Raw genomic sequence first — 22,113 nt, forward strand, 5'->3', positions numbered from 1 at the left:
CTAGTCCGATCCGATTTGAAGAACAAATCCGAACCGAATCCGAGAAATAATTATCCGAATCCGACTCTGTTTAAAAAATCCGACTCCGAATCAAAGGAGGGTCAGAGTTGGAGTATACTTAAAATCAGACTTATCCGATCTGACTCCAACTTTTTCATGCACTTATATAGTATTTTTTTATCATTCAATTATGAATTTATTGGTCTTTAAAGTTGATTATGTATTGGTTGCTATTGATAATTTCGGAGTCGGAGTCGAATCGGGGCGGAGTCAGAGGATGAAAATTTAACTCGGATCGGAGTCGGATGTCGGAGTCGGAGGCAGATAAATCCGACAACTTGTAGGGTCGGAGTCGGATTTTGCATAATCCGATCCGAATCCGACCCGTGAAGTGACAATAAATGAATAAAGGGAAGAGGAGTAGAGGACGAAGGAGAGTCGGCAGAACAAGAGTTCGCGGGACGGTAAGATTACTAATAATAAAAAAAAAAAGTAAAATATATAGAGTATTTATAAAAGCCCTCTTCCGTCCTTGAAGTTCCTTTTATCATCTATCAGTAAAAAACTTGAGAAGACAAGGAGGCGAGGTCCGAGGAGAAGGATTCGAATTATAGGAGTGATATTTTGTGTATCGTCCTCTTTCTCTCTCTTGTTTACAAGTTCCAATTTCTTGAATCAAGGATGCCTCGCGCTTCATCCAAAAAAACGGGCCAATCTAATTCTACCGCCGTTAACGCCTCCGTTGATCTCTTTCGCTCCGGTACCTTTTTTCTTTTTTAGTCTCTCATCATTCTTAATTTTCGTACTCTTTATTATTCCCAATCCAATCCAATCCAATTTTATTTATTTTTTATTTTTTTTATTTTAATATTAATCGATTGATTTCGAGTCTTACTTTATGTGAATTTGGTGATCTTTTCTCTTGCTAAATCCTTCTTGAGGCGTGAATTAGTTATTCTATTTGCCAAAAAAAAAAAAAAAAAAAAAAAAATCCTTTCTTTGATCGATTAGCAGTGGCTTTGAAAATCTTGTGTTAAAAAGAATAAAATCAACTAACATGCAACAGAAGTTTTTAATTGATGAAAGTAGAAAAGAGTAGCATTGTGGTGTTGATTTAACATAAGATCTTGTGATGAAGGAAGTTTGATTTGTTGATTACATAGGTTATAAGTATTCAATTAATACGGAGTATCTGATTTGTTTATGTGCAGCTACAAATAAAGCTAGTTCAAAGGAACTAGAAAGAATTGATCAATTGTTCTATGCTTATGCCAATAAATCATCGGGGTTCATCGAGTAAGTGTTGTTTATTTTACTTTTTGTTTCTGGGTTTCCGGTGGCAAACTTTGTGGGAGTGCCTGTGCTTTTCCCAGTCATTCTCGTGTGATCCTTCATCCTTGTATTATTAACACACTACAACTACTACACAAACTGTCTAATTATTTTGGATATTTTTTTGATTCATTAGCTATGCAGAATTTTCATTTCTTTGTTTTACTATACCATCATAATTATTTGTTTTTTCTTTTTAAAAAACTGAAAATATATCAGCATCCTATCATTCCTATGTAAAAATTATGAATCTATGATCATATTCTGAAACAGTGAACTACTAAACAAATGTAATTTGGGTCGTTTAAATTTTTCTATGCTATATTTACTAACCCATAAGGCTCAATTTGGTTTGATGTAAAATGTTTTCATGGAAAATGATTTTCCCATCCTTTTCCATTTTCCTTTGTTTGGTTTGTGAAGAGGTGGAAAATAAGTTCCCCAATCAATCAATCACAAAGCCTTAATCCCATAAGTGGGGTTGGCTCCCGATGGTGGAAAAAGGCATCTTTGCACTAACAATAGTGAAGGGATAGGGAGGTGAAAAGGGGGGGGGGGGGGAATAGATTATGGATCCTTTCCTTTATTTTCTCTTCCTTTCCCTCCATTTATCTCTATCCATACGTAGTATTACGCTTTGTTTAGATAGCAGAGAAGGAAGGAAAGGAAGGGGAGGAGAGGGAAAAAGGAGGAAGGGAAGGGTAAAGAAAGGGAGGGGGAGGTGAGCTCTATTTTCCCTCCAAATCTCTCCAATTTTGGAGGGATTATGCTTATTAAAGAGAGAGGGAAAATGGATCCCTCCCTCTCCTTCCCCTTCTTTCCCCCAATTTTTTTTATCCAAACAAGAGAATTTGTCCCCCTCTTTTTCTCTTCTCTTCTTTTCCTTTCATTTCTTTATATCCAAACAAAGTGTTAATGATGAAAAACATTTTCCCACATTTCCCCACATTTCTCTCTTCTCTTTAACTTCTTTTTACTTTCCTCCCATCTACCCTCACTTGCACTCCTATTTGTAATTACTCCATAATTTTTCTTGTAAGGAACCAAACAAAGGAAAACTAATTTGCAATTATGATTTTTTTGAAAAAGTTTTACATCAAACCAAACAAGGCCTAAGGTTTTTTTTTTGGTTACTCTGGTTGATAGCCTGCCTTTCAAAGTTGCAAATAACTATTTGACGACTATAATTTTTTTTTTCTAATAATTTGTTATTGAGATTTTACTGTTCAAGCACTTTCTTTAGTCCCGGTTTTTTCTCTTGTCTTCTTTTCCGTGTTTTCCCCCTTATGCATATCTACGAGACTGTTTTTCACCCATGATTTGTCAATTTGTAACTCAGTCCGGAAGGTATAGAGACATTGTGTTCAGACATGGAAGTGGATCATACAGATGTCAGAGTACTGATGCTTGCCTGGTAAGATTGGCAAATGCAATTATTTTTCCGGGCACTTGTATCTAAATTGTGATACTTTTAGCCTGTCTTGAATATTAATTGTTTGTTTGCTCCTTGTTTCAGGAAAATGAATGCTGAGAAACAGGGTTACTTCACTTTGGTAAGCAAAAGTGTCAAGTTGTCTTTAATGAAGGATACTTAAACAGACAACTCTTTATACTGCTTGTCTGCTGTTGTTGGCAAACATTTCTCATGGACCATAACCGATTATATTGGACAAGCCAAGCTTGATATGCTTTATGTGCTCCTTAAAGTTGAAAGCAATGTTTTCTGCAGGAAGAGTGGCGGAGAGGCCTTAAAGCTCTGAGGGTTGATACGATTGCAAAATTAAAGAAGACACTCCCTGAGCTTGAAAAAGAGGTATGTTTATCTTTGATTCTCCTTTCACACCAACTGTGCAAACAAGAGGGGGGAGGTAGAAAATTGAGATATTACTATTGTCTTATGGACTTATGCTCACTGTTTACCTTCCTTTTCAAAAGGTTAGAAGGACGTCAAATTTTGTGGACTTCTATCAGTACGCATTCCATTATTGTCTTACAGGTATGCTGCTTTCATGTCATGTGATAGCCTTTCAAATGTAGGAAGTTGATAATCTAGTGTTTCATCGATTACAGTCTTTATTTTCTGCTTTGCAGAGGAGAAACAGAAGAGTATAGATATTGAAAGCATCTGTCAATTGTTGGATCTTGTATTAGGATCCCAATTTCGAGCCCAAGTTGACTATTTCATCGAATATCTGAAAGTAAGCAGTTTAACTGAACATGTGGTTTTGAATACTATGTAAAGCTGCTCTTGCAATGTTCACTCAAATAGAAATAAGGCAATGGTTGTTGAATTTGCGGAGTCATAATGTTTTCTTTATATGGAGCTTACCTGATTTAAGCTATACTATTTGACGTATATTTTAAGAAAAACAACCAAAGGTCTGGATTCTTGCTAATAATTCTGCTGTAAAGATTGATGCTTAAGTTAAAAGTGGTAATTGAATCAATGAGAGAAGAAAAAGGATTAATATTTTGATCGTGTGTGTGCTTCAGGATCAGACCGATTACAAGGTCATAAACATGGACCAGTGGATGGGATTTTACCGGTTCTGCAATGAGGTATGGTGATATTTGTCCTGCATTTGAGTCCAATAATCCTTTAATCTGGTCAACATTGAGTTGGTTTTTTTTTTTTTTTTTTTTTTTTTTTTTTTTTTTTTTTGTAGATTGGATTTCCATTTGTTTTATTGCTAAAGTTTTTCACCTGACCCTTGATCTGAAATGTAATGACTCTGTGCCTGCTTCAATAAGTAAAATAAGTGAACAACTTATTAGCTGTTTAAATTTATCCAATATAAATTAGAGTCTAAGAATACTGATTTTCAACTATAGTTTGAAAATGGACACACTGACATGTTGCCTTTTTTAGCTCCTGCCATGCCTCATGCAATGAAATTTATGTTGTCTATATGATAATAATGATTTGGTTAAAAATGGAGCCCAATGTATGTGATTTTTTTTGAATGGATTGCATTCCATGATACGTAGGGAGAAGTGAGGCACAAGTGCACAACCTAAATGCTGTATTGTTTTTTTTTTAAAAAAAACTTATACATGGTACAAGAATGTTGTTCTTCTCCCAGAAAGAAACTCATTTCTGCATTGCATAGGTTGCTTTGTCCTTTAAGAATCTACTTCACCATGGTTCTTTTGCTGAATATGGATTTATATAGTTTATTGAAAAGCAGCAAGAAAGTTAATAATGATGTTCTATTTTAATCTTCTCTTACTGACATTAGTGCCGATATAGTTTAATCTTCTCTTACTGACATTAGTGCCGATATAGTTTAATCTTCTCTTACTGACATTAGTGCTGATATTGTAGTTAATAGTGAAGTTCTTACTACCAATTGGATTGTAGTGCTGTAATTGAGTCTGTAGAAATTCCAAATTTTTGTTTTTACACTTTTCTTCTGAGCTCTCTAAATTTTAATTTCTTTAGCCTTTGGTTGGGTGATTTGGTCTGGCAACTTGCTACTTTTTCACCTATTGGTGAGAATGAGTTGAGTGTGTATGTTAAATGTATTCCTGTCATTATGTATTGGAATCTCTCTAATCTTGTGCCTAGTTTTGATTTTAAGCATTAAATTTCTTGCACTGTTGTCGTGGATGATTTTGAAAATTTAAGTGCCAGATGCAATTTTTGCTGCTTCTTTTATGAGCATTCGTTATGAAGAGATTCTTTATCAGAAGGTCTTATGTTCTCTGATATTTTGTCAGATAAGTTTCCCAGACTTCAGCAATTATGATCCAGACCTTGCTTGGCCTTTGATCCTGGACAACTTTGTTGATTGGATGAAAGCAAAGCAAACCTAAATCAATGTCTCTCATCAAATGTCACTGCTGTCAGAGTCAACTGTTATCCTCTCATGGAGGTATCCTAAGACAACCGTGGTAGTTGGTAAAAATTCTTGATCTTATACTTGTATGTGGAGTTGCCGGAATTCGTTATGGTACCATTTTTAGACCACAGTAATAGATGGTTTATCATTGTTCCATTTGTTAACTAACTCTTGTGAAGTTGTATTTGCTGAATAATTTTTTCTCAGTAGTTATTTCATTTATAGTGCTTTGGTTCTTAATTATATGTTTCAAACCCATTTTTCTTAATACAGTTGTTAATAGGGTGATGTCCACTGCGCTGGACTGCTGGTAGTTGCAGTTTGAATTGTCTTTACATAATTGCGTATGGCAATACTAATCTTGATACATAATTATGGGTTGAAAGCATTACTCTTTCACTTGATGCATACTACAACAGTGCTACCCTCCTCCTTAGAGTCCTCCCAGAATATTTTGACAAGTTGATTCTTCTTTTCTGCAATGCTGCTGGATCCTCTTCGTTGTTATCCTCTCTGGAGTAACACAGTTGCATATTATTCCTGTGCATTTAATGTGTTTTAGGAATCTCTAATTAACTTTATCAAGTCTAATAATGAAGGTACCAATTCAAGGAAGGCGATTGACCCAAGTTGTGATGTTAATTCCCAGTGAGCCTAATTAGCATCATTGCTGAAATGGTTGCAATTCTTGGTGATAAGATTCCTTTGAGAATTCCTCCATGACCTTCCTGAATCCTTGGACTTCCTCTGCCCCTATCTCTTTCCATCCTATCAATATCTCCTATCCATCCTATTTACTACCTCCGGTTCAAATCACTCGCAACAAAGGAATATTTTATGTCTCACAAATAATACTCCTTTTTTGCGAGTAATAAGAACCGAAGGTAGTATATATATATATATATTTTTTTTTTAGACGAGCGCCTATCCATCCTATCTACCATAATTGTTTTTGACAATTTCGAGTTTGATTTAGGCCCTGTTTAGTTCATTCTATTTTTACTTATATTGAAAAAATAGGTTCAGACAAGAAAAAATAAGTTTAGTTTAGATCAGATCAGAAAAAATAAGTTTAGATCAGATTATCATTTTATGTGCAGTTTTTTACCGCTAAATATTTTTAATTTCGTAAAGAAAAAAAATTATGAAAACTAATTATTAATAATAAACCCATTATTACGAAGCTAACAAGATTCAATTGATATATTTTTTCTTTATAGATTATTGTACATTCAAGGTCAAAGTTTGGTCTAATTAGACAATCAGATTTGGTCAGGTCAGATAATTTCAGATAAGCACATATAAGGCGAACTAAACAGGGCCTTTGACCCATAAAGGGCCACTATGACCCCTAAAACCATAATCGAACAGTTATAGCACGAAAATTGACACATTTCTTGACACGCATATGAGACATTAGATGTTTATAAGGGGTATTATAGTCTTTTTCCTAATTAGCTAACTTTATTTAATAGTTTTTTACGGTGTTAGCCACAGTTGAAAAAAAGCACATGTGTACCAATGAGAAGACAAAACTTCAAGTTTGTATCAATGAGAGAAATCAATACCACAGTACTAATGGGAATTTTCCGAAATAAAGAAAGACTTTAAATATATACTTTGTATATAATTTAAATATTAGTAAAAGAATATTAAAAACTTATACTCCCTTTGTTTCACAATTGATCTTCCAATTTTGATTATACACGCTTGCCATTTGTCAATCATTTCTTTAACCAATTTAACTCGATTTGCATGCCCGAAAATCATCTAGTTCAACTTAAGGACTCATTTTGATCCTTGTGGATTCAATTGAGGTCAAAATAGATAAAAATAAAAAATAAAATAAACAACCCATGAATGCTTCAGTTGCATGTCCAAAATCGTCTCAAAATGCGTAGTAAGAAAATTTATCTATTAGAATTTTAGGGGTAATTTTGGTTCTTAAGAGTCCAATTAGAGGTTAAAAATGACAAATTTACTAGACATTGGTTTGCTTACTCAAAAATCGTCTCAATTTATGTGTCTAGAAAATTGTTCGATTTTATTCCTTAAGGTTTTGAAAGAATATCATAAACATCTTGTTTTACGTGTCCAGAAACGTCTTGATTTTCCTGCCATGGGTTAAACATGATTAATAAAGGGTTAATTGCTAGGGTTTTATCACTGTGGATTTCTGTTTTTTTGTTTTCAAAATTTTAAAAACATCTTTTTTCGTGTTTTCTTTTTTTGGTTTTTTTGTTTTCAAGATATCAACAAACTGAAAACAAAAACAATGTCAAACATGCGTTGAATTAGCGGTTTTGCGTTATGTAAAAATCCAATTTTTCATGAGGTGAATTAGCGTTTTTATATAAGGTAAAATTAATGATTTTTTGAGGAATTTAATGAAAATGTCCCAAAGTGTGTATCTCGTTGAAAGTTATTGTTTTTTGGCTTTAGAAGCTTAGAACCCTCCCTTCAAAAAAGCTTAGAACCCTAAAACCCCCGAAAAACCCCCAAAAACAAATACCTGGGAAGAAATGATAGGACGAGCAAGAGCAATTCAATTGCTCCAAAAAGTATTAATGTTTGAAACCCAGAAAATGGCTTCCTCAAATCTGAGTCCTGGTTGTGTAAGAAGAAGCAGCAGCAGTTATGTCACCCAAATGAGAAAGTCGAGCATTGATGCAAATACCTTACGACTTCTCCGCAATGAGATTCAATATGAAGTTGATCGTTCCCCTCTCCAACAGGTTTTTTTTTTCCCTTTAAATGCATTATTTTTCAAGTTTATTAATTATCGGGATTAGTATGCAAATCCATCTATTAATGGATTAAATATGTACATTGATGGATTTGCTAACATCTAATTATACATACCAAGTAAGTATCTTTAATAGACGAAATTGTTTATATTGTCAATGTCAATAACACCTTTTAGATTGTGGAAGAAGCTTAATTCGTTTTCTGTGAATAAATAATTTACCTTCACTCTTTAGAATTCTTCTATTCTCTGCTGTTGTATGGATTTTTTCATGTTTCTTTTCACAGCCACCTTCTGAGATCAATGGATTCAAGGTGGATGAGCGGCCTGGTGAGCATTGGATTAGCTTGGAAAAACAATTTGGAGAGAATGAAGTGATTAAACTCGAAGTCACTATGTTTGATGGTTCAGTCCACGTTCCTAACCAGGGTGAGAAACCTGGTCTGCCTGGCCAGGATGTTCAATTGCATATATCGATGATAGTTAGTATTTTCAAGAACAACTCTAACCAAGTCCTCGAGTTCGTCTGCTCTGCTTGGCCTGACACTATAGCAATCTCTAAACTTTTTGTGCGTCAGCAGGCTAAGGTGCCACTTAACCCTTATACCGGTCCTAAATTCAGGTAGTGATGTTCTGCTAATCTAGTTGTTTTTTTGGTTGATTTGCTTATCTCATGAGATTAAAGGATACAAAATTGTTATACGCTTATTTGGAAATAAGTCTCGTACAAATGTTTTGAGTTTCCCTTTTATTGAAGCTTCAATGTAGCTTTCATATAAATTAAGGCAATTACTTGTGGCAGTTACTTTCTTGTTTAGCATTATCGATCTGCTGAAAAACTTGTGATTTTTTCATTTTTTCTCATCTGATAGTTTCTTCCCATGAGCTATTTTTGCTTATTCTTCCTTGCACCTACATTTTTTGTTTTTAGGGAGCTGGATGATGAGCTACAAAATTCACTGTATGAATTCTTGGAAGAAAGGCAGATAGACGATACACTTTGTGTTTTCTTGCACAACTATGTAAATTATAAAGAGAAGGCTGAACACATTCGTTGGATGAACTCTGTAAAGTCAGTGATGGAGAAGTAACATGTTTGCCTCTAGATGAATGTGCTTCATGGCGCAACTTGAGCAGTTATCTTGAATACTCAATCTATAATGGTCACTTGTGCTCTAATGTAAGTGATGGGATTTTCTGCAAGGATTTATTTTTCCATTTCGGCAGGTACAGTTGTGATTTCCATAATAGAACATTGCTGTCATGTTGATAATATCACTGTGCGGTGTTATAATCAATGCTAAACTTTGTATCCTATGACCAACTTGGATTAGGGATTCAGAGTTGTAGAGGGATTGGATAGTGCAAACTACTGTGTGGTGTTATAATCTATGTTTTTTTTTTTGATAAGATAAGATGAAGGACCCTACCGAACCGACGCCTTTCACAAGTAAGACCAACCCAATTACGTAGGTCAATGCTTGAAAGTAGAAGGGAGGTAAGGGAATCCCCTAGACCCCTACTCCCAAGCAAATGTAGTTGGTGGGGCTCGAACTCGTGACCTCAAAGTCACAAAGTGAGTTCTTAGTTCCCACCAACTCTACAAAGATTTGCTTGGTAACTGCATTATCCGTAGCATATATTGATGGTTTTCTGTGTACAAGGCAGGTGGAAGATAAAAAAACCAATGTCAGTTTCATATCTACATGAGTAACATGACTACATGCACATGGTGGTGGTTGAACAAAGTCTATGGCTTTAGAGTCTTCATGGTTGTTTTTGGATACTTATTTTTTGGATTTGAGCCCAATTGGAGTGATATTACATTGTATAATGTGATTGAAACTTTGTGTACATATATTCCTAATATCTTGGCCTGTCCCATTTATTAGAATGTTTACTTTCCTAATCAAGTGATTTTGTCATGTTGGGCAGCTTGTACTGATCATGCTATTCATGCATAGAAGAACGATTATGAAAAAGCATATCCGAGTATAATCTAGATTTAAAAAAAAATAAAATCAAGGTAATGATAAAACTGCATCTTACTTCATCAAAGTATGTTCAAGTTCTAACTTTTGAGGGTAAACGCAATACTATTAGGCTTGTGCTCAGATCCGTTTTTCTCCAAAAAGGACCCGAATCCGACTTACATTTGTCGAGTCTAAGATCTGCTGCCATTTTTATATGTTCATATGTCTACAGGTCACCATAGACAATGATGACAATTGACAAATTGAATCTATATAGATTTTTTTTTTAAAAAAATATATTTTGAAAAAGCTTTTAACTAACATTTGTGATAATAGTGTAATTTTTCTTCTCATCAGAGTTTCGTCTAGGAAGTCGTGACTTCGTTAGTGTAACTGCAACTAGAAAAGAAGTACTTACCTAGCTCAGCTATTTGTTCTACAATATTAAACATCAATATTTTACTAATGGTAATTACATATACTTTACTATCAAGCATGCATCATGTGTATATAAAGGGCTATTTGACAAATTAGATTAAACAGCTTAAGGCCCCGTTCTTTAGAGCTGCTCTGCTCAAATCAAATCTGATCTGCTCTATTCTGCTTTGCTTAATTTTCAAATAATAATTAATAATAACAACAATAATTAATATTCAATAATAATAATAATTAATATTGTATTGATGATAATAATTTATTATTTAGAATAATTATAATAATTATTAATATTAAAAATAATTTTAATAATTAATAATAATAATAATAATTTTAATAATTAATAGTAATAATACTTTCTCCGTTACGCATTATGTGCAACATTTTCTAAAACGAAAGTTACACATTATGTGCAACAAAATGAAACTTTCCTATTTTAGTAAACTTTTTAAAATAAAATTACCAACATGCCTTTACTAAAATTCAATTAACACATTAAAGCAAATATTATTAAGTTATTAATAACTCAAATTAATCTAATGATTTTTACCTAATTCAACCCTAAACTAATCATATCCAACCTTCCAACCCCAATCAACCCCCAGTAGTTTTATTCTCACTTATTTCTCACCACCTCCTTCAACCATCACCTTCAATGGCTAACATCACCACCACCACCAGTCCACTATCACCACTCAACCGCCACCACCACTACCACTACCACCGCACCGATCTCCCCTTTCTTTGTTCATCTCCCCTCAAATTCAACCACCACCTTCGTCGGAAGTCGCCGCCTCTGTCATGCTTGTCGCCGTCTCCACTTTCTCTCTCTTTCTTCTCCTTTTGTTTCATTCTTGTCACTAAAGCTCAAATTTGAAGCTTACTTTGGTCAAATTTAACCATGAAAATTATAGATCTAGAATTTTAATGGTTAAATTTGACCAAATTAAGCTTTAATTGATGATAGAGAAGGTAATGGTTTTTCTTTTGCATTATTAGGATTGTTTTTTTTTATAGGGGGCGGAATTCATGGTGTTCGATTTTTCCGGTTGAAGGTGGTGGTTTTGGAGTGGGTACGATTATTTGGGGAGGGAAGATGGGTATTTCAAGGCGGGTACGACGATTTTGAGATGATGGGTGAGGTTTTTTTGGATGTGTTTATTTGGTTATGGGTAATTTCTTGGTGGTTTACGAGGTGGCCGGGGCGGATGTTGGGATCTTGGTGGTGGTGTGGTGGGTCAGTGGTTGAGGTGGTTTTATTCGGTGGGGTGGACGTCGGGCGGCCAGGTGGATGGTGGTGTGGGCGGTTTAGCGGCCTGGTGGGTGGTTTGTGGGATGAATTAATTAATCATCCACTTTACCCTAATTACATCCCCCCACTTTGTTAATCATGCCTTTCAATTTTTTGTCTTGGGAAATGTGTACACCTCTTTGTTGCACATAATGTGTAACACAGGAAGTAATAATAATTAATAATAATAATAATAATTTTAATTATTATTAATAATAATAATTATAATTACTATTATTAATTATGATAATAATTAATATAATAATAATAATAATAATAACATTAATAATAATAATAATATTAATAATAGTATTAATAATAATGTTGAAATCTGCTCTGCTCGGCTATTCTGAAATATGCTCTACTCTGCTCTGTTGAAATTTAATCTGCTCTGCTCTTCTCAGAATTTCAAAAGAACAGGGCCTAACTTTCTCATTCATATGTGAAGAATATATATACAGTATATAGTCACAAGAGAGATTCCTAACCTTAAGAAGATTAGGAATAAGATAAATATTAACATAAGTAGGAAATTTAAAGATATTATACAATATTCCTAATTGTTTATCTTTGCACTGTTAATTAGTAATGAATAGATGGTATAGTTGTGATTCTTAGAATTATTTGTTTAAGTGAATTAACGTAAGATTAACATTTACATTATATTTAAATCCTTTCTTTTTGTCTGAATGAAAGAAAGAAAGAAAGTGATAGGGTATTTGGCTTTCTTTATTTGAAAAAAAAAAGCAAATCACATCATCAATATCTGGTCCTGGGACAATTACAAACCAAATTATTACGTAAATCTTTTGCTTCTGCATGATATCCGGGATAAAATGACAGTTTTTTTTTTTATTTTTTTTTATTTTTTTTTATTTTTTTTATTTTTTTATTTTATACTTAGGGTCTTCATATTTACGGAGCTGAACTGAACTGAATTGATTAAAGCTAAACTGAACTGAATAGAGCTGAAATGAATATTTTATGAGAGAAGGAAATTCAAAGTTAAACTGAACTGAATTGATTGGAGCTAAACAGAACTGAATTAATTAAAGCTAAACTGAATTGAAATTAAGCTGAAGTGAACATGCTTGATCACCTAGCCACTAAGTTAGCTGAATGAAGTTGATGATGAGCATTATGGCTCTTCTAACAAGAATTCGGCCTTTATTGAATCTTTACTTTCTTAATAGATTAGTTTCATAAATAATTCTCAAAATTTAACGTACTAAAATGTTGATATACACATACCATATGTACTCCGTGACATCTAAATATTACAAGTAGCATGTTGTACAATGTCTTTTTGTCGAGAGATTGTTATATACATCCGGGTGTATGGAATTCGTGAGGGATTTTGTTCTCATTTTGATGATTGTTATTCATTTAATTATCAAATAAAAAGCAAAAACTAACTGTTTAGGGTATTTTTACCCTGCCACGTGGCCCAATCAGAGGGTGACGTGTCAGCCTCAGATTGGTCCAAAATGGACCAATCCCTGCTTGACACGTGTCATTCCAGAAATAAAGGGGAAAAGGCGGCCTTCAGGCCCAAATCCCGAGAACGCCGGAAAACGGCGCAGCCCACCAATGATTAGGGTTCAGTGACCTAATCAGGGGCATTTCCCAAAGACCCTATAAATAGGGAGATATCTCTCATTTTGAGGACACGTTTTGATCATTTATTACACATTTACTCTTTGATAGAGATATCCTGAGCTTGGAATCCGAGCAGATCCCTACCTAAATTTTCGCACCTTTTTCTCCCTTCAAGTTTCTAACTTGTGCGTTGGAGGCGGAGCACCACCCAACTGGTGTCTCCGTTTGTTTCGCAGGTATAGCTCACCCCGGATCAGTCTTCGTGTTGTAACTCTCCCGAGGGACAAACACACCCAAAACATTTGGCGCCGTCTGTGGGGAGAGTACCTCTAAGATGGTTCAAGAGTCTGTACCACCCTCTAACCGTCTAGGCGATGACCCAGAAGTTTTTACAGAGAAGGAGGATGAAGATCCTCAGGTTGAAACCTTTACAGCCGAAGATGTCTCTCTCAGAATCAAGCGCATCCGGCCCAGAGAGACTCTGGAGCGGGGTGCCTCCCAGGCGGGTCCAAGCAAATCCACTGGGCAGCCAGAAGGGGAAACCCAAACGACAGCTGGATCAGCCCCTGTCACCCGAAATGAACTCATGAGATTCATGACATTTTTCAAGAATGAAATTAAAGAGCTGATCACCAAAAGCCGGGCTGGCCCAAGTAAAGGTCAGTCGGCGAAGAAGACTCCTCCGGAGAAGGGGAAGTCAGTCAGAAACCGGCAGCCCACTCCTCATCCAAAGGAGAAGGCAGCCGGGACCATTGATTGGTCAAGGATTCTCCTTCCTGGGAAGAATACCAACACTTGCCGGACTCAACAGCCGGTGAGAAGTAAAAAATCAACTCTTGATGCCCGGGAGATCATTAACCGGAAGAGAAACTAGTCGCTGTCTGAGTCGGCTTCAACGTCGAACTTTCCAGACAGCTTCAACAACACCTCTGTCGGGAATGCATCTTCCTTGCATGAGAGTCAGACAGGCGGTAATACCGTCCATTCTGGCCCTCACATGATTGGAGCTGTACCGTATGTGCCTACCCAGGCTTACGGACAGTATCCTCCTCACTTTATGCAGCCGACCCTCTTTGGAGGTCAGGCGACATATCCAAATGTCCAGCCATTGGACTGGCAGCTTCGTCTGCTACGCCTGGGTGAACAGCCTTCTGCGTTCACCCGGGAGATAACCGAGGCGGCTCAGCCAACCAAGATTAAGAATGTGTTGGTTGGTACCTATGACGGTACCACCAATCCGGAAGACCACCTCATGGCTTACACCAACCTCATGTATCTGCAGGGGTTGGATGATGCCACTTGGTGTCGGTGCTTCCCGGCTACCCTGAAGGGCATTGCCCAACAGTGGTTTGGCAACTTGCCGGCTGGGTCCATTGATAGTTTCAGGAAGCTCGCCTTCCTGTTTGCTTCCAACTTCTCAATGAACATCCCTGCTAAGAAAACAAGCCTTGATTTGAGCACTATTAAGCAGGGAGAGAGAGAAGGGCTGCGCTCGTATGTCAGGCGGTTCAATCTGATCAGAATTCAGATTCAAGGGCTGTCTGACGAGGTAGCTTTTACAGACTTCTTCAAGGGTCTGAGAGACGGGTCGACCTTCAAGTTCGACCTAGTCAGAAAAGGGGCTTTCACCTTATAGGCAGCCCTGAGGGAGGCGGAAAGCTACATCCAGGCTACCGACCTCTGCTCGCCTGATAGCCAGTCGGACTTTAAGAAGTCCGAAAAACCGAAAGACAGCCGGTCTGCTCAGCCGGCCAAAAATAAAGAAGAGAGCAAGAAAAGAAAAGAAATCTGGGCGGTTACTGACTCTGACCAGCCGTCCCAGAAGAAAAAGAAGGAATTTAAACCGTACGTCCCCAAGTACGAGTTTAATAAAGACTGCAACTCCATCCTCATGGAGGTAAAGGACCGGCTGTCCATTGAGAAGCCGAATCCTATGAAGAGTTCTGTCCAGTCACGGAACAAGAATAAATTCTGTCAGTTCCATGAGGAGGTCGGCCATGACACCAACGACTGCTTCAGTCTTCAGCGTGCGTTGGACCGTCTGGCTGACAAAGGGCTGTTGAAGTCCTACATTTCTAAGTCCCCAGTCGGGGCAAAAAAAGAAAAACAAGGGTCAGTCCTCCAAAACTACCCCCCAGCCTGCTAGTAGTTCGGATACCGACAAGGAGCCGGTCTACACTATAGCAGGCGGGTTCTTATGTGGTGGCCCTACCATCCGGGGCACCAAGAGCCATCTTCGAAAGATGGACAAAGATGATGATGAGCAGGCGGAAGCCATCTCCTCCTTCCCAGATGTCTTGATCACTGAGAAGGATAGGGGCAGCGTCCGCCGCCCGCATGATGACCCGGTGGTCATTAAATGTAAGGTTGCCAATCAGCTGGTTGGACGGATCCTTATAGACACCGGCATCTTATCAGACATCATCAGCCTCCGGTGCCTGCAAAAGCTGAAATACAACGTCAGCAGCATGCATCCGGGCACCCACCCCTTGGTTGGTTTTGGGGGTGGGATGGTCTACCCAGTCGGAAGAATTGACTTGCCCATCCGGCTGGGAGAGAAAGGCCATGGACGACATATTGTCGTCAGATTCTTGGTCGTTGAGGAGTTGACCGCCTATAACATCATTCTTGGCAGGCCAACCCTCAACGTAGCCAAGGCAGTAATCATCCCGTCCCTCATGCTCATCAAGTATGAGAGGGATGACGGCTCAGTTGGTTCCTTGAATGGGGATCAGAAGACGGCCCGAGAGTGCTATCTCTCAGCCGTTCGAGATATCGTGGCCCCAGGCGGTTAGGATCCAATAGACCTTGACAATGTCAAGGATGCCGACCCAGCTCCTGCCCCACCAGCAGCCGGAAAGAAAAGAAAGGCACCTCTGCTGGTGGAGGTGAAGAAAGAGAAAAAATAGCAATCACTGACTGGTGAACGGTCAGATGAGCTCCGTCCCCAACCGGCTGGCGAAAGCATTGATCTCGTTCTGGATGACAGCCGTCCAGAACGTACTGTTAAGGTTGGGACGGTTGCTCATGCTACCTTAGGTGCAAGCTTGCACCTTTTGTTGAAGGAATTCAAAGACATTTTTGCCTTTGAAGTGGAGGAGATGCCAGGCGTCAGCCCGGATCTTGCTGTCCACAAACTCGCCGTGGACCCCAAAAAGAAGCCCATCCGGCAAAAGAAAAGAAACCAAGGCGAGGAAAGAAGTCAGGCGGCATCTGCCGAAGTCAAAAAGCTGCTAGATGCCAAGTTCATTCGGCCTTGTAATTTTCCCGACTGGGTGACCAATGTGGTCCTTGTTAAGAAACCGAATGGGACCTGGCGCATGTGTGTTGATTACACAGACCTCAACAAGGCGTGTCCAAAGGACAATTACCCGCTTCCAAAGATCGACAGTCTGGTCGATTCTACAGCCGGTCACGCCTTGATGAGCTTTATGGATGCCTACTCCGGCTTCCATCAGATACCCCTGTGGAAGAAAGATTAAGAGAAGACAACCTTTGTCACTGATCAGGGGCTATTATGTTATACTGTGATTCTGTTTGGCTTGAAAAATGCGCCTGCCACTTTCCAACGGATGATTAATACGGTCTTCATTAATCAGATTGGGAGGAATGTGGAGGCGTACATTGATGACATGATAGTCAAATCCAAGCAGCAGGCGGATCACCTTGCTGATCTCCGAGAAACCTTCACCACACTCAGGCGGCATAAGGTTATTTTAAATCCTAAGAAATGCGCCTTTGGTGTTGAGTCTGGGAAGTTTCTCGGATTTCTGATTGATCAAAGGGGGATAGAGGCTAACCCCGAAAAGATATAGGCGGTGATTGACATGAAGTCACCCCGTTCTGTCAAGGAAGTTCAGAGACTCACCGGTTGTCTGGCCGCCCTGGGGAGGTTCCTCAGTCGGTCAGGTGACAAATGCCTCTACTTCTTCCAAGCAATCAGGAAGAAGACCATATTTGAATGGGGGGATTATGCTGAGGCGACATTCCAGAGGTTGAAAGAGCATTTACATTCTCTGCCTAGGTTGGTCAGTCCTTTGCCTAGGGAGACGTTGTACATGTATTTAGCCGTCTCAGACCATGCCCTCAGTGCCGTTCTCCTTGCTAAGCGAGACGGCGTGCAGCTCCCGATTTACTTCATTAGCCATGTCCTTAAAAATGCTGAACTTCGGTACCCCATGGTTGAAAATTTTGGCCTTGTTTTGTATATGGCATTCAAAAAATTGAAGCCTTACTTTTTGGCACATCCGGTGGTGATCTACATGGACCAGCCACTCAAGCGGCCAATGTCTACTGATTTGGGTATTTTATACCCGGCCAGGTGGCCCAATCAGAAAGCGCCACGTGTCCTCCGTATAGGTGCCATTTGGACCTATGGAATGATGACACGTGGAGGGTGGACTCTTCTCCGTCCTACGTGGACTGAAGGCCCAGCTGGGACCATTCAGGTGGCGACACGTGTCACTCAAAAAGTGCTTCAGAATTCTTTTGGGCACAGTGACACGTGTCACTCAGGCATTGGCCCTGGGATGGCGGCCTTCTAAGGCCCAAATTCCGAGGCGCCGCAAAACGGCGTGACCTAATTCCTAGGTCACCAGATCCTAGGAAGGCACACTTTTCAAAAGGACCCTATAAATAGGGACATTATGTCATTTATGACAGAGAGAGAATTTTTTACACGCAATACGAGACAATACGTCAGTTATCACACTTTACCTGAGCTTGGAATCCAAGCAGATAACTTTACTTCCGCACGTTTTACTTCCGAACGTTTGCTGACTTAATCTTCGGAGGCGGACCCCCAACCATCCGGAGGTCTGTTTGCTTTGCAGGTACAGGCGTCCTCAGTTGAATCCAGTTTCAGTGTTGTAACTCTCCCGAGGGACAAAAACCCCCTAAAATTTGGCGCCGTCTGTGGGGAGAGTACCTCTAAAATGGCTTCACAAGAACCTGTACCAAATTCGGAGGCCATTCGGCCTCCAAATGATGTACTGGTCCAAACAGACCATGACTCAGGTGACGACGCTGATGTCGAAACCTATGTGGATCCAAATGGATCCCTCATCTCTAAACGCATCCGCAGTAAGGAACGGCGAGAGCGTCCCCATGTTCAGGCAGGACCAAGCAAAACAGCTGGTCAGCTAAAGAAGCCCTCGGGCGGCCGGTTGATCCTTCTCAGGCGGCAGGATCAACTCCCGTCACTCGGGATGAGCTAATGTCACTCCTGAGCAGCCTCAGGGGTGAAATCAAGCAGCTCGCCTCAAAGAAGTCGCCTACTCCTAGAAAGGAGCAGTCGGCCAAGAAGCCAGCCCTAGCTGGCAAACAGAAGTCTGTCAGGGACCGTCAGCCGACTCCTCATCCTGCTCCTAAGGAGAAGGCCAGGCCCCAATTTGACCTCAATCGGCTCCGTTTCCCAGAAACGGGCGCAAGAAAACCCATCCGGCACATATAGCCGGATGGTAGCAAGAAAACGTTCTCTGACGCTCGGCAATACATTGAGGAGAGGAGAACCCAGCAATCAGAGTCGGCTTCAACGTCGACTTATCATGATAGCTTTCGGAATACCTCTGTGAGGTATTCCCAGTCTGTACATGAGACCCCAGCAAGAAACCAAAGGGTTCAGTTTGGGACGCATGTGATTCAGTCCGCCCAGTACATGGCACAACTATTGTACCAGGCGCCAGTTGTACCTTACATGCAACTTACCCTCTATGGAGGACAGGCGGCATACGACTATCATCTGATGGACTGGCAGCTTAGGCTGCAACACCTTAGAGATCAACCCTCTGCTTTCTCCAGGGAAATAACTAAAGCTGTACAGCCGGCTAAAGTTAAAAACGTTCTGGTTGGAGCCTATGACGGGACCTCCAACCCAGAGGACCACCTGTTGGCATACACCCACCTCATGTATTTACAGGGGTTGGATGATGCCGCATGGTGTCGTTGCTTTCCAGCCACCCTGAAGGGCATAGCCCAGTAGTGGTTTGGCAACCTGCCGGCTGGCTGCATAAATAGCTTCAAGACGCTTGCGTTCTTGTTTGCATCAAACTTCTCTATGAACATCCTTGCCAAAAAGACAAGTCTTGACTTGGGCAATGTACAGCAGGGAGATAGAGAAGGTTTGCGATCCTACGTCAGGCGGTTCAATCTGGTCCGAATCCAGATTCATGGGCTGTCTGATGAGGTCGCCTTCACAGACTGCTTTAAGGGTCTGAAGGACGGGTCTACTTTTAAGTACAAACTCGTCCGCAAACAAATCTTTACCCTACAAGGAGCCTTGCGAGAGGCGGAAGCCTACATACAGGCGACCGAACTCTGCTCCTCCAATAAGCAGTCGGACCATAAGAAGTCCGACCGGCAGAAAGAGAGTCGGCCTGCTCAGCCGGCTCCTAATCCAGAAGAGAGCAAAAAGAAAAAGCAAGTCTGGGCCATTGATAACTCTGATCAACCGGCCCAGAAGAAGAAAAAGGAGTGGAAACCGTACGTCCCAAGGTACGAATTCCACAAGGACTGCTGCTCCATCCTGTTAGAAATCAAGGATCGGTTGACTCTTGAGAAGCCGACTCCTATGAAAGGTTCCGCTGAAAATCGGAACAAGAACAAGCATTGCCATTTCCATGAGGATGTTGGCCATGACACGAACGACTGCTTTAGTCTCAAGCGGGAGCTCGACCGTCTGGCTGATAAAGGACAGTTGAATTCCTATGTGAAGTCCAAAGTGACTTCAAAAGCAAATCCGGGGCAGTCCAAGAAAAAGACTCCCCAGCCTGCTGTGAGTGCCGACACTGACGAAGAACCGGTGTACACTATAGCAGGCGGATTTGCCGGTGGTGGCCCGACCATTCGGGGTACCAAGGACCATCTAAGAAAGATGGTCAATTCTGTTGAGGAGGGGGATACAACTAGCACATCCACCTTCCCTAAAGTTGTCATCACCGAACAAGACAGAGGCAAAGTCCGTCGGCCGCATGATGACCCTGTTGTCATTGAGTGCAAAGTCGCCAACCAGCTGGTTGGCCGAATTCTGATTGACACAGGAAGTTCCTCTGACCTCATCAGCCTCAAATGCTTATCCAATCTCAAGTACAAACCGGATAGCATGATGGAGGTCACCCACACCTTAGTTGGGTTTGGGGGAGGACTTGTGCACCCAGTCGGACGAATTGACCTACCTGTACGCCTGGGAAGCAGGGGAGACGGTCGGCACATGACCATCCGTTTCCTAGTGGTTGAAGAGCTCACGGCTTACAACCTCATCTTTGACCGACCCACTCTTAATGAGTGTAAGGCCGTCATCATCCCTGCTCTCATGCTACTTAAGTATGAGAAGGATGATGGAACAGTTGGTTCCCTTAATGGGGACCAAAAGACGGCTCGAGAGTGTTATCTCTCGGACGTCAAGCCTGCGGCCGTAGCATCCGGCCGGGGCAAGCAAATGATTGACCTTGACGATGTCGAGGAAGAACAGCCGGCCCCACCAGCCGGAAAGAAAAGAAAGACTGATCAGCTGGTGGTGGTAAAAAAAGAAAAGCAATAGCAATCACTGACCGGGGAACGGTCGGATGATCTTTGTCCCCAGCCTGCTGGTGAACACATTGATATCCCTCTGGATGACAGCCGTCCAGAGCGGATTGTTAAGGTGGGGACGATTGCGTTTGCAAAGTTGGGTGAAAACCTTCACCAGCTGCTCAAGGAATTCAAAGACATCTTTGCCTTTGAAGTGGAAGAGATTCCAGGCATCAGCCCGGATCTCGCTGTCCACAAACTCGCCGTGGATACTAAAAAGAAGCCCATCCGGCAAAAGAAAAGAAACCACGGTGAAGAAAGAAATCAGGTGATAGGCCGTCGTCGAGCCTACCAAAGATAATAACTCCTATCTTGGTCTCACTAAAAATAGTAAGGGTAAGAAAAGGGTCGAACCCAAGAGAGGCGTTGAATCAACCACCGAGTACTACCGTTTAAATAAGCTAAATGAATTCTAAATTGGGTTGGTTTTGAGTAACTTCTTCTAATTCAATTCAACTAAAGCTAAGAAGAGAATAACAATATTAAGAGGAATCTAGGGCTCGGGTTATACCACTTAACTTCATCACAAATCACAATTAGCATGCTACAATCAAAGGTAAATTAATGGGACAAATTATGGGAAGTCATCTAAAGCACCCAACTACTCTCTCAAGCTAGAGGGATTACTTGAATCGTGAATACAACCTACTCTCGTGGTTACATAGCATAAAACAAGTGTTAAAGCATAATCACGATGACATAAACATTCCCTTGACCGGTAATCCTTATTCTCATGGCATTTCGGGTCAATTAAGCATAAGGGACCTAACTCAAGTTCATCTCTCGATCCTTCGTTGAGAAAGCTTGGATAAATAGTTCTAGCAATGGCCATATACAAGAACTAAGCAATTAAACCACTTAAGCTCAACTAATCATCATCCCACAACAACCAAATTAGCACATGCAACAAGTAATTAGTGACTACATTGAGGGTTTTACCCAAACCCTAGAATTTAGACTACTCACAATCCATGGAGGTTAAAGCAATTAGAGGTTTCAAGCAATTCATGAACAAGTTCAAACTAAGGATTAAGCTAATTAACAATCTAAGCATGCAAGAATTAAGCAAGTAATCAACAACAAAGTAAAGAGAAGTAGAAAAGATGAGTAAGAAATGGTTACTATGAAGCTTCAAAGTGAGCAACAATGGTGGATTTTGTCTTCTACAATGATTGAATTTGAATGCTTCCAAGCTAAAAATTAAGAACTAACTAATGATTTGAGAATTTAATGTTCTAAGACTACAAACTAAGAGGAAAGCTCTAAAAAAACTGCATCCCCGTACAAATGAGCTCTAAAGGGGTATTTATATGACCCCCAAATAAAAAG

At 40.0% G+C, this 22,113-nt stretch overlaps 2 protein-coding genes across 2 annotated transcripts; both read left to right on the forward strand.

Moving 5' to 3' along the window:
• The first annotated feature begins 532 nt into the window (after positions 1-532).
• LOC110684961 (DCN1-like protein 4) lies at positions 533-5,559 on the forward strand. Its single transcript, XM_021861409.1, has 9 exons — positions 533-760; positions 1,212-1,296; positions 2,672-2,746; positions 2,849-2,885; positions 3,062-3,145; positions 3,268-3,328; positions 3,424-3,530; positions 3,826-3,891; positions 5,053-5,559. The coding sequence occupies exons 1-9, from the start codon at positions 682-684 to the stop codon at positions 5,146-5,148; spliced, it is 690 nt and encodes a 229-aa protein (XP_021717101.1). The 5' UTR covers positions 533-681; the 3' UTR covers positions 5,149-5,559.
• Positions 5,560-6,347: 788 nt separating this feature from the next.
• Positions 6,348-9,292, forward strand: LOC110684960 (uncharacterized protein At2g39795, mitochondrial-like). The gene is made up of 3 exons (XM_021861408.1): positions 6,348-7,909; positions 8,208-8,542; positions 8,852-9,292. The coding sequence occupies exons 1-3, from the start codon at positions 7,697-7,699 to the stop codon at positions 9,009-9,011; spliced, it is 708 nt and encodes a 235-aa protein (XP_021717100.1). The 5' UTR covers positions 6,348-7,696; the 3' UTR covers positions 9,012-9,292.
• Positions 9,293-22,113: the final 12,821 nt, after the last annotated feature.

Source organism: Chenopodium quinoa, unplaced genomic scaffold, assembly GCF_001683475.1.
Source record: "Chenopodium quinoa cultivar QQ74 unplaced genomic scaffold, ASM168347v1, whole genome shotgun sequence".
NCBI lineage: Eukaryota > Viridiplantae > Streptophyta > Magnoliopsida > Caryophyllales > Amaranthaceae > Chenopodium > Chenopodium quinoa.